The sequence below is a fragment of the Pygocentrus nattereri genome, chromosome 6, assembly GCF_015220715.1.
Source record: "Pygocentrus nattereri isolate fPygNat1 chromosome 6, fPygNat1.pri, whole genome shotgun sequence".
In the NCBI taxonomy this organism is placed as follows: Eukaryota; Metazoa; Chordata; class Actinopteri; order Characiformes; family Serrasalmidae; genus Pygocentrus; species Pygocentrus nattereri.
The window spans coordinates 149,317-162,959 of NC_051216.1; the positions used below are offsets into that span (position 1 = coordinate 149,317).

General features: G+C 43.2%; 1 protein-coding gene across 1 annotated transcript in view; it reads left to right on the forward strand.

The window, feature by feature from the left end:
• The first annotated feature begins 33 nt into the window (after window positions 1–33).
• Window positions 34–13,643, forward strand: part of LOC108444152 — a 62,108-nt gene continuing 48,498 nt past the window's right edge. Inside the window, exons 1-4 of the mRNA XM_017725146.2 lie at window positions 34–60; window positions 1,422–1,457; window positions 12,791–12,829; window positions 12,909–12,950. Of these exons, the coding sequence (XP_017580635.2) occupies window positions 1,423–1,457; window positions 12,791–12,829; window positions 12,909–12,950 (116 nt within the window). The 5' untranslated portion in view covers window positions 34–60; window position 1,422. The remainder of the gene's footprint in view (window positions 61–1,421; window positions 1,458–12,790; window positions 12,830–12,908; window positions 12,951–13,643) is intronic.

The following is a 13,643-nucleotide window of genomic DNA, read 5'->3' on the forward strand; positions in this document are numbered from 1 at the left end:
ATCTTCATTCCTTCACTCAACTTTCCAGTCCTTGCCTTTTCAGCTTGAAACTCTCCTCAGGTAAGGTTTTAAATTTACTGTTCTCTTTTACATTCATTTATTAGATATTTATATAAAAACATGAAAATATACAACCTTTCTTATTAACAGGTTAATGAGAAAATGTAAAATGATGCATATCAATGATGCACATCATTTCATCCAATTAAAAATATTTCTGTTTTATTTGCTGTTTGTAGAATATAATATTACAGTAATTATAAGCAGTTTGGGAAATCAGTGATATTTTGTCTATGCAGCAGCAGTTTTTTCAGACTATTTTTAGATTGTGTGCACACTGTGGTGTTTCTCTGGCTATGAGCATTTAAATGCAGTGGTGGACAGTAACTAAGTAAATATAATTTGTTACTGTACTTAAGTAGTTTTTTCATGTATCTGTACTTTACTTAAGTTTCTCTTACTGGGCAGCTTTTTCCTTTCACTCCACTACATTTCAGAGTCTAATATCCGACCTTTTCCTCCTACATTTTGAGAAATCTGTCGTTCCTTTTGGTTTCTGTGTCAAAACGAAAGAAGCGCAAAGCCAGAGCACCAATCAGGGCCCAGCGGTCACTTTGTTTAGAGCTGGTTTTGACCTGTTGGTCATACCGACCCAGTGCAGCACGCGGTTCAATGTCAGCACAGCAGCGTAAAACTTTGGGAGAGTCTGTTCAACATAAATGATGAACTAACCTAACTTTGTGTAAATAGAGCTCAATATAGAAATATGTCCACATATGCAGTCGAGACTGACGCGGCTTTTTTCTGAATTTCTACAAACACCATTTCATTTTATAGTAAATGAGTTTGGGCTGGTTTATGTTTATGAACAGACGCCTACAGATCAACATAGTAAAGGAGCTCATCTGTGATCCTGAGTTTAAAGCCAGTTTTTATTCAAATTAAACTTGGAACTAAGTTGTAAATAAATCTGAAACTGAAACTTTGCTTGTGTGTAAAAAGTGATTTCAGAGCCACTCAGTTCTCCCTGATGGAAACTTTTACCTTCAGTGTTTTGTGCTTCTGATCATTTTAATAGACGTCAGCGTCACTAATTAATGACGTTCTATTAAAAGACTGGTTTACCAAGAGAGACACTGGAGGACTTTCACCTGAAATGAGTTCATGAAGCCAGTCTGGTTATAAAAATGTTAACAGGACATCAGAGCCAGAATTACTCTTTTAGTACTTTTACTTTATACGTCTAGAGTAAGGAAATCTACTTTTACTGGAGTAATATTTTACCTTGGGTATCTCTACTTTAACTCAAGTACATGATTTGTGTACTTCGTCCACCTCTGTTTAAATGTGTCTCTAAACTGATTATCTTCAATATTAAAATCATTTCACTCACTAACCAGTTGTTTCCTTCTTTGTCTCAGCATGGCACATCAGTATGACTACACCACCACTGAGAGGTAATAACTGCTTAACAGACTCATACCTGCTTTATAGACGTGCAAAGGCAAAACCAGTTGGTAATATTCCTGGAGTCATTCAGTACAAAGTGCAGATGTAAGTGTGCAAAAGAAAGTAAACTAGAAACAATACAATAGATACAATAAATTAAGCAGACATTAGACACAGTAAACAGAGGCCTGAGTATGACGTGGTGGAATAAGGTGCAAAGATATGTATTTAACATTCTGTGATACATGACTATATGCAGTCAGATAACATACATCAGCAGAGCAGTTGGGATATACACAGTACTTGAGTAAACAATGTGTAAACACAGTGGTAGCAGCAAGTTCCAGATAGCAGAGCAAGTAGAGCATCAAAAAGAGGCGTTTGTGCTTAAGTGTAGAATATGTCTGTGAAGAAGTTTTCAGTTCAGTCCTTGTGAGTTTGAAAAAACCTGATTGCTTGCAGATCAAAGCTGTTGCAGAGTCTGGCAGTGGTGGCATGGATGCTCCGGTACCTTCTGCCAGACAGCAGCAGTAGAAAAGCAGAAAAGTCTGTGTGAGGGTTGGATGGGGTCGTCTACAGTGCTAGTGGCTTTGCAGATGAAGTGTGTGGTGTAGATGTCCATGATTGAGGGGAGAGAGACTTCTTCTCAGCTGTCCTCACTATACACTGTAGGGTCTTGTGATCAGAGACCGTGCTATTCCCAAACCAGATGCTCAAGATGCTCTCCACAGTCCCCCTGTAGAACATGGTGAGGATGGGAGGGAGGAGATGAGCCTTCTTTAGTCTTCACAGGAAATAGAGGTGCTGCTGAGCTCTCAAGGTGAACACCTTGAACCTCACAAAGTGATGTTCTCTGTGATGTGGACACCGAGGAACTTGGTGCTGCTGATGATTTCCACAGCAGAACCAGTGATGTTCAGTGGTGGGTGGACACCTCACACTCTTCTGACATTATCCTATCCCATATCCCATCTCCTTGCTTTTGTCTACATTCAGGGACAGGTTGTTGGCTCCCCACCAGTCCATTAGCCGCTGCACCTCCTCTCTGAACAGCAGCAGACTGAGCACACAGCCCTGAGGGGCACCGGTGCTCAGTGTGGTGGTGCTGGAGATGTTATTTCCTATCGTGACTGACTGAGGTCTCTCAGATAGGAAATCCAGGATCCAGTTACAGAGGCAAGTGTTCAGGCCCAGCAGGCTCAGTTTTCCCATCAGCTGCTGAGGAATGATGGTGTTGAACGCTGAACAGAAGTCTATGAAAAGCATTCTGACATAGGTGTCTTTATTGTCCAGGTGAATGAGGTTATAGGCACTGCGTATTTCCAGCATGGCCAATGTCATTAGCAGCAAGGTGTGGCAGATCTTAACTGTTATTTTATCTGTCCCCATCTGTCCCTACAAAGAAAAATCCTATTACAGCTTATGGTAAAATGCCAGGTGAATCCCAGCAGCATTCTATCCCCAATTCTTCTCTTCTATGAATGGCTCAGGGCCCAAAAGAGAATAGAATCTTCCTCAAGGGATATCTATGAATAGACAGATGCAGATGCAAAAATAGAAGAAATGTAATAAAATATATTGAAACATCCATAACAATGTAGTGTATAGTACAAACATAAGTAAAATCACATAAATGTAGGTGACATTGCAGTGTTGCACTGTAAACAATAACATATGTTAACAGTTGTGCCATATGCATGGTTGTATAAACAATAATGTGCAGTATGTAATATGTTTGAATGTATAAACAAAGTGGAATATGAGTAGAGAGACATAATGTCCAGCTGGTACCCAGTGATCCGGTCCTGTCAGTGGCTCATTATACAATAATGTCCCAGTACAGTGACAAGGAGTCATACAGTTAGATCGCTGTTGGTACAAATGTTCTCCTGTACCATCCCTCACTACAGTAGAGCTGAATGAGTCTGTTGTTGAAGATGCACCACTGTCTGACCAGTAGGTCATGGAGGAGGTGTAATTGTCCAGGACAGCAGTGAGTTTATTAAGTGACTTCCTTTCTAACACCACCTGAAAACCATCCAGTGGGCAGCCCAAGACAGAGCCAGGCTTCTTTATCAGTTTGTTGGGTTTTTTGGCATCTCCCCTTTGAATGCGTTTTTTGTAAGAAATGTTCCGGATGCCTGGGGAGAATAACCTTGGCTCATTACAGGTCTGCCACTGAACATTTGCCCTGCCATTTGTGAAGTAGGCAAGGCCCAGCCACCCACCTGCACACTGGTTTATCAAATGTACCACAGTCATAAACAGGTCTGAGAAGACACGTATCATGGCCTCACTTGCTCCGGTAAGGCAGCACAAGAGTGTACTGCCACCAAACTTGACAGGCTCAGACAAAGAGACAACAACCCTTGGTCCCTTAGCTTGCCATACCTTCCCTTACCTTAATCTAAACCTAACAATTCAGAGACCATATCTCCTTGACCTTTGATCCTAGGATCACCAATCTTGGATGTGGTCTTTGTCTCGGCGAGCCTGTCAGGTTTGGTGGTGGTATGTGCCTATGCTGCTTTAAGGTAGCTGATGAGGCCTTTTTATCTTAGGCCTCAGTCCAAGGCCTCAGCCCTCAGCTTAGTGGCCTTTGAGCAAATGTCTTTGAGCAAGACATTTTGGCCTAGCGTCTCCAACTTCTGATATGTTTAACATCCCAGTAAGATGGAAAAGGCATGTTGAGTTTTGTGCTTCTGTGATAATGGCTTACCTAGCCACACACTCTCCTAAACATAACAGAGAGACTGGAGGGTAGGGAAAGCAACATCACACAAGCACCATACTCAAGTCAGTTTTCTATCTCACTGGGATGCTAACCAAATCCAAATTTGATGCTTGTGCAACATGACTTTATCTAACCATACCCTCACTTAATCTTGCCCTAAACAGAACCATTCAGAGGGACTGGCAAAGGGGTGTGGTTAGGTGAGGCACATAAGCAGCAAACTCGACAAGTTTTGCCAGGTCACTGGGACACTGACTCTGTTAAAATTTGTTGACTCCAGGTCAGGTTTCATGGAAATATGACCCTTAAAACCTTTGCCAATGTGGGGCCTTATAGAAAACAATGGGTGGATAAGACTTACATTGGGAGAACTGGAGAGACTGGGTATGGTTGAAGAGTCACCAAAACAGCATCTTGTAAGTCCAAGAGGATGCAACACATGAATTTGGTGACACTATGCCATACGTTTATGGAAATATGACCCAAAGATGCTTTGGTACTCCCAGCATGCTTTGGTACTTTTCTCCACTAAAAAGTCTCCTGTTAAAAAAGAAAAAATTAACCTAGGCTGTGACCCTGCAAGACATGTCATATGAGGTGCAGCAAAGGGTGGAAGGTCGTAGAGCCACATAACTTTACTCTGACTATACTCATGATCATTCCAACAGTAAGCTAACCATATCAAAATTTGGTGACTGTAGGATCAAAAGGTCAAAAACATTGTGTACAGTGATGTATTTGTGGCTTAGGCGTAGTTATGAGCAGAACACAAAATGAGTGAGTTGAAGAAAGTTCAAAGGGCCACCAAACTTGACATCATTTATCGTCCCACCAGCATCTAACCTCTTCCAAATTTGGTGAACCAAGATTCAAAGGTTCATGAGATACGTTATCGGTATGATCTTTGGCCTAGGCCATAACCAAGCAACACAAACACAGAGTACTAGAGGGAAGGTCATAAAGCCACATAACAAACATAACCTCCCCAAAAGTATAAAAATCCATTTCAAATTTGTCTTAGTAGGCACATTTCTTTTATTCAGTAAAATGGTCAGATATTCCAAGCAGCTTTATGTAATCATGGAGTGAAATTAGAATACTTTTAGATATAGTCATCTGTAAGCTCAATAGTTAGTGTCATGGTGACTATTGAATCCGTACTGTTTTTATATATGAAACTGCAGACTTCTTATGTTCTTTTACTCAAATGTTAATCACATTTAATACATCTAAACTTATTGTGTAATGAAACTTGAGCAGCCAGTAGAAAATAAATTGCATATTCATTAGAAATTGAGCATGAAAACCTTTTCCCGACCTCAGCTCTATGTTTTCCCCACCCCAGCTTTCAGAGTTCCACTTTATAATTGGAAACTGGAGAGAGCTTGGGTCAGACGGAGAGAGAGGGAGAGACAATGACCATGTAATCAAGACATAAAAGAAGAAGAAGCCCTCTCTCTGTTTGTTTTGCACTTTAAGTTCAGATCTTAAATTTTGTCATGTTTTTGTTCAGTCTGTTTTGTTCTCATTCACTCTGTAATCTTGTGTTGTGTTGTGTTGTGTTGTGAACTGACAGACTGTGTTTACATGTTGAATAGCACATCTAGTTTCATCAATTCACTTTGAAGGTCTGTTTGGCCACATTAGGTCAACATGAACTCTGCGAGCATAGTTTAAGAATCAGGAATGCAAATCCACCAGTGCTGACTGAAATCCACCTAAAGAGTCTGCTTCAGCAGCCTTCAGTTATGGCTGCATCCTGACTCCACCAGCCAAGCATCAGCATTCTGCATGCTGCTCAAATTTCACAAAATTGCTCATTTCGAGGCTCAGCTAACTATAGTATGTTTGTTCTGTGAATTGAATACCTCCAGTTTTCACTGCATAATTCATTGCTAATCTAATATTTAGTGCCTTTATACTTTTCATAACCTATCATTTAGTGCTTATATGCCTTATAAATAAATGGTCCTCTATTAAAGCTATCACTTGTGGTTCTGTGTAAGTAATTATCACAATCCTATGATAGATCCTTGTTCACAGGTAAACTCTGATGTGAGATTAATTTAAATTGCTGCATTCATTCAACACAATAATGTTACATTATTCCGTAAATAGCTTCACAAACTGAAAACTGAGCCTGCTGTGCCTGAACGCCTCCCTCTGTAACTGGATCCTGGATTTCCTATCTGAGAGACCTCAGTTAGTCAGGATAGATTCAGATTCCTTTATTGATCCCAGGGGGAAATTGCAGTTGTTATAGTTGCAGCCATTTATGTAAAAATAAGCACTTTACTAACAATTTAAGACAATATAGAGAATTTACAGTATGTACACCAGATTTAAGTACTTAAGAATATAGTAAGGTGGTGGTGATTGTGATAGTAATGTGAATCATCAAGTATAAAGCAATTACAATTATTTAAATTATTTAAATTAAGTTAGTGTCCCTCTGAGTTTTTGCACACACAATTGTTATTATTGCACATATGAACAGTTTCGTATTGAGTTTGTGAATCATACACTGAGGGAAGAGTTATAGAGTTTGATGGCCACAGGTAAGAATGACCTCCTGTGGCGCTCTGTGGTGTATTTCAGTAATAATAATAATAATAATAATAATAATAATACATTTTATTTCATGGCGCCTTTCAAAAACCCAAGGTCACCTTACAAAACAGGAAAAAGCAACAATAATAATAAATGTGAATCAACAATCATTTGAATATGTCAAATAAAACAACACTAAAAGGGTCACAGTAAAACAACAAACCAGTTTAAAGAGAATATGCTTGCTTAAACAGGTATGTTTTCAATAGAGATTTAAAAGAGAGAAGAGAGTCTGCATTCCTAATAACTGGGGGGAGGGAATTCCATAGCTGAGGGGCACAGCGACTAAAGGCTCTGTTGCCCATAGTAACAAGGCGGGCAGAAGGAACAAAAAGATGAGTGGAGGATGAGGATCTGAGGGAAGCTGTTGCAGAACCGGGGTGATGTGTTTTCTGGGTGGAGTACGAGTAATGACCCGGGCAGCAGAGTTCTGGAGAAGTTTCAGTTTATGGAGAGTCTTATTTGGGAGACCAAACAGAAGAGAGTTGCAGTAATCTAACTTGGATGTGATAAGACTATGGACAAGGACAGCAGGAGCATGAGGAGTAAGAAAGGGACGAAGTCGGTTAATGTTACGCAAGTGAAAGTAGGCAGAACGGGTGATAGAATTAATATGAGATGAAAAAGAAAGCGTACTATCAAGTATGACACCCAGACTCTTTACCTGAGGGGAAGGATATACATGAGAATTATCAATAATAATGGGAAAATTCGGAGATTTGGTTAAAGTGGAAGGAGTGCCAACAAGTAAAACTTCTGTTTTCTTACTATTGAGTTTAAGAAAATTAAAGGAAAACCATGACTGAATTTCCATCAGACAGTCCAAAATGGAGGAAGGTGGTAGAGATGAAGTAGGTTTAGAGGAAATGTAGAGCTGGGTGTCATCAGCATAACAATGAAAATTGATATGATATTTGCGATATATGTAGCCAAGGGGGAGCAAATAAATAATAAATAAAAGGGGCCCTAGTACGGAACCCTGGGGCACACCAGCAGCAACAGGAAACAAACTAGAGGAATGAGATTTAAACTGAAGAAACTGAGTGCGGCCAGAAAGATATGAACTAAACCATGCAAGCGGAGTTTGACTAATACCAATGGATGCTAATCTGTTCAGAAGGATATCATGAGAAATAGTATCAAATGCTGTGCTGAGATCCAGGAGGATGAGAATAGTGAGAAAACCAGAATCAGCTGCCATCAAAAGGTCATTGGTGATCCTTAACAAAGCTGTTTCAGTACTGTGGTGGGGGCGGAAACCAGATTGGAATTGTTCATAGAGATTATGTGTACTGAGGTATGAGTGGAGCTGGGAAGCAACGACTTTCTTCAGAATTTTTGCAAGAAAAGGAAGATTAGATATTGGGCGAAGATTATCGAAGTTGTTAGGATCTAATCCAGGCTTTTTTAGAATTGGAGTGACGGAAGCTGTTTTCAAAGATAACGGAACAGTTCCATTATTAAGGGAAGAGCAAATGATAGTGGTAATGAGAGGAGCCAAGGTAGGTAGACAAGCTTTAACCAACTTTGTGGGAAGAGGGTCAAGCTGGCAGGTGGATGAGTTCAATTTATGAATAATATTTATTACATCAGATAAAGATGGAAGAGTGAAAAGTTGAAAAGGAATGACAGACGGACAACGAGGAGAACAGGGAATCAACTTCAGTATAGAGAGCTCTTACAGAGCTAAGTTGTTGGTGGATATTAGAGATTTTATCAGAAAAGAAAGACAGGAGAGAATTGCAAAAATCAGGAGAGTGCATGTGAGAGGGAAATGGGTCAGGAGGCTTAGTTAAACTGGCAAACAGAGAAAACAGAGACTTGGAGTAACCTTCATTAGAGCTAACTAAACCAGAATAATATGCAGATTTTGCTGAGACAATACAGTCCTTATGATATAAAATATGGTTGTCATACATTTCTCTATGTATTGTAAGTCCAGTTTTTCTAAACAGACGTTCCAGTTGGCGTCCTTTGGCAGGTTAGAAGTAAACCATGGAGCTGAGCGAGCAAATGAAACAGATCTGTGTTTGAGTGGAGCATTTAGAAGGTTTTGAAGATTGACATTATAGTGGGAAATGAGTGGTAGAGTGAGTCTTGAGCTGAATGAGCTCTTGTGTCTCATCACCGTGTCGTAGAGTGGGTGGGAGCCATTGTTCATAATGGCCCGCAGTTTAGACAGCGTCCTCCTCTCTGACACTGCCTTCAGCGAGTCCAGCTCCACACCCACAACATCGCCGGCCTTGCGGATCAATTTGTTGAGTCTGTTGGCATCTGCCACCCCCAGCCTGCTTTCCCAGCATGCAACAGCATAGAGGATAGCACTCGCCACCACAGACTCATAGAAGATCCTGAGCATAGTCCGGCAGATGTTGAAGGACCTCAGGCACCTCAGAAAATAGAGACGACTTTAGCCCTTCCTGTAGAGGGCATCAGTGTTCTCAGCCCAGTCCAGTTCTGAAGGTGGCAAGTCTCTGTGCAGTAGCTGAAGTCTGTGGTGTAGAGGGTGAAGAGGAAGGGAGAGAGGACAGTACCTTGTGGGACTCCAGTGTTGCTGACCACTCTGTCCGACACACAGTGCTGCAGGCGTACGTACTGTGGTCTGCCAGTCAGGTAGTCAACAATCCAGGCCACAGGGGGGCATCTACCTGCATCACTGTGAGCTTATCACCCAGAAGAGTGGGCCAGACGGTGTTAAATGCGCTGGAGAAGTCAAAAAACATGACCCTCACAGAGCTGGCTGGTTTATCCAGGTGAGCATAACCTCGGTTGAGCAGGTAGATGATGGCGTCTTCAACTCCCAGGCGGGGCTGATAGGCAAACTGGAGGGGATCTAGAAAAGGCTGGACTATGGGTCGGAGCTGATCCAAGACGAGCCTCTCCATGGTCTTCATGACATAAGACGTCAGTGCCACTGGCCTGTAGTCCTTGGCGTCACTGGGTCGTGGCGTCTTTGGAACAGGAACAATGCAGGATGTCTTCCACATCATGGGGACCCTCTGGAGACTCAGGCTCAAGTTGAAGACATGTTGAAGTACTCCACAAAGTTGGGTGGCACAGGCTTTGAGCACCTTGGGTGGAACCCCATCAGGGCCTGCAGGCTTGTTTGTGTGGAGTCTCTTCAGTTGTCTTCTCACCTGGTCAGCAGTGAGACACACTGTAGAGGTGGTGGGTGGGGGAGGGATGGAGGTGTGAGATGGGCTGTCACAAGAGGGGGGCAGGCTATCAGGAGGGGGAGGGGGGATGAGTGGTATGGTCTGCTGAGGACTGGCAGCAGAGGAGTCAGGCTGGGGAGGACAGAGCCTGCCGTGTCAAATCTGTTAAAGAACAGATTTAGCTTGTTGGCCCCGTCCACACTGACCTCTACTCCTCTGTTGTTGCTGGACCTGAAGCTGGTGATGGTCCTCATTCCATTCCAGACCTCCCTCATGTTGTTCTGCTGGAGTTTCCACTCCAGCTTCCTCCTATATTTGTCCTTCGCCTCCTTGATAGCTGTCCTCAGTTCCCTCTGGATCGTTCTCACCTCCACCCTGTCTCCCGCTCTGAAGGCCCTCTTCTTCTTGTTGAGGAGTGCCTTAATGTCCTTTGTTACCCACGGCTTGTTGTTTGGGTAACATTTAACAGTCCTGGCTGGGACAGTGGAGTCCAAACAGAAGTTAATGTAGTCCGTGATACACTCTGTGAGCCTGTCGATGTCCTCGCCGTGCAGCTCACAGAGTGCAGACCAATCAGTAGCCTCAAAGCAATCCTGTAGTGCCTCGTAAGTCTCCCCAGACCATCCACTCACGGTCTGCTTGGTCACAGGCTGACTCTTCACCAGCGGCACATAACAGGAGCTGAGGTGAACCAAGTTGTGGTCTGACCTACCCAGAGGGGGAAGGGGGGAGCAGCTGTATGCGTCCTTAACATTAGCATACAGCAGGTCCAGTGTTCTTTCCTCTCTGGTGGGACAGTCCACATACTGAGTATAGTGTGGTAGTGCCCTGGCTATAACGACATGGTTAAAGTCACCTGATATGGCGATAAAGGCACTCGGGTGTTGCGTTTGGAGACGTGTTGTTGTTGAATAAATGACGTCACTTGCCGACGTCGGGTTGGCAGAGGGGGAAATGTAGACAGTCACGATGATGGCATGCGAATACTCGCGTGGTAAATAATATGGCCTGAGTCCGACAGCCAACAGCTCAATGTCCGGGCAACAGGTACGTTCCTTGATGGTAATGTGACCAGGGTTACACCAGCGGTTATTAACTAGCACAGCGACACCACCTCCTTTGTGCTTACCGCTCTCGGTGCAGCCCCGGTCGGCCCGAACAGTCTGGAAGCCATCGATGGAAACATGGTCATCCGGGATGTCCTGGTGTAGCCATGTCTCCAAAAAGCACATTAGACTACACTCCCGGTACTCCCTCTGACTCCTGGCTAATGCTGTCAGCTTGTCCATCTTATTCGCCAGCGACCTCACGTTGCCCATGATGACGGAGGGGAGACGCTTTCCCCGTGTGCTGTTTAATTCCCCCTCTGCAACCCCTGTGCGTCCGTCTCCAAAGCTCTTGGGGGATGTTCGTTGTCCTGGTCGCCATGCCGACCGGCTGCAGCACGATCAGCTGATCCCAGGTGTGATCCCAGGAAATACCATCTCCAGCACCACCACACTGAGCACCAGTGCCCCTCAGGGCTGTGTGCTCAGTCCACTGCTGTTCACTCTGCTGACTCACGACTGCACTGCAAAGTGCAGCTTAAACCACATCATCAAGTTCGCTGATAACATGACTGTGGTGGGTCTGATCAGCGAGAACGACGAGTCAGCGCACAGATAGGAGGTGCAGCGGCTAACGGACTGGTGCAAAACCAACAAGCTGTCTCTGAATGTGGACAAAGCTAAGGAGATGGTTGTTGACAAGAGTGCGAGGTGACCACCCCCACTGAAGATCACTGGCTCTGCTGTGGACATCATCAGGAGCACCAAGTTCCTCAGTGTCCACATCACAGAGAACCTCACCTGGTCCCTCAACACCAACTCCATAGCCAAGAGAGTCCAGCAGCGCCTCTACTTCCTGCGGAGACTGAAGAAGGCTCATCTCCCCCCTCCCATCCTCACCATGTGCTACAGGGGGACTGTGAAGAGCATCCTGAGCAGCTGCATCATCGCCTGGTTTGGGAATTGCACCGCCTCAGATCGCAAGACCCTACAGCGTATAGTGAGGACAGCTGAGAAGTTCATTGGGGTCTCTCTCCTCTCCATCATGGACATCTACACCACACATTGTATCACATGTGAAGCCACCAGCACTGTGGACGACCCCGTCCATCCCTCACACGGACTTTACTCACTGCTGCCGTCTGGCAGAAGGTACCGGAGCACCCGTGCCACCACTGCCAGACTCTGCAACAGCCTTATTCCTCAAGCAATCAGGTTCTTAAACTCACAAGGACTGAACTGACCCCTAACCCCCCACCCCCCCCCCCCCCCCACACACACACACACTCCACACACACACACACACACACACACACTCCACACACACACACACAGCTCTTTTGATGCTCTACCTGCACTATCTGGATCATTGCTGCTACTCTGTGTTTACACTGTTTACTCTGTTTTTTCTGCCTCAGTAGCTGCTGTGTTTCTGTCTGTCGTCTGACTGCGTGACTCTCAGATCACAGCAGGATACAGCAGCATATCTCTGCACCTTATTCCATGACCTCATGTCCAGAGTGAGCGCTGTGTCGGTGCTGCACTGTCCTGTCTGTTTATGGTCCTGTCTGTTTACTGGGTCTAATGTCTGTAATTTATCGTATTTATTGTTTCTAGCTTAATTTTTAGTTTGCACACAATGTCTGCACGTTCACACTTTGTACTTTTTGTTCCATGTTGCACCAAGATGTTCCTGGAGGAACGGAATTTCACTCCACTGTGTACTCGTATATAGAGGGAATGACAATAAAAGCCTCTTGACTTGAATTGACTTGAACATTTCTATTTTCACTTAGATTTGAGAAAAAGAATCACAAAGAAATTGAAGAATTAAGGTAAGAAAATTCAGGAACAAAAATGTATTACATATTACTTTTTCTGTGGTTCAGTTATTTATGTTTTTTTTACACTAAGACAAGAGAATGGAATCCTCAAATTGGAAATCAACAAATTAAGGTAAGAAATGTTTATAATGTTTCTCAGGATTGTTTTAAAACCAAAAATCTTTTCTATAACTACTGATTGTGTGCTTAATGTGGAGATTATAAACATGTACACATCAGAATAGTGTCAGGAATTCATTTAATTGGAAACAGATTTGCTGGCCATTTTGCAATTTGGACAAAAGAAAATGTTTTACAGACTTTAGTGGAGTGTTTGATAGTTTTGCTCAAGCAGCTTCACTTTCAGCAGAGCTGACTGAGACAGTAATCAATAGATGAGCTGGATCAGTTACGGCTGAGGTTAGTGTACACTGAGAACCTTGGGATTGATAAACACTGCTATAAATTATAAACAGACTGAATAGAATCACAGGACTGAGCAGTTAACTTGCCTTTAAAGAAAGAATGAGCTCAAATCAGACTTTAAACAGAGATTTAAAAAGTCAGATCCATGATGAGTCAAAGCAGGTGACTGATATTCAACAATCCATAGTACAATCCACTAATATAAAAGATCAATATATAGCATTGAATGCCTTCTAGTGATCACACTGGGGACACTACAGTCTTGTAAACCCTTAAACAGCTGATATCCTGAATCCTCATGAATCTGTACCTGTGTACCTCTATTTGTGGTCAAGATTCAGTTATAATATTAAGTTCTCATGGTTTAGTGACCATTGATTTTTGACCTATTTAAATGTAA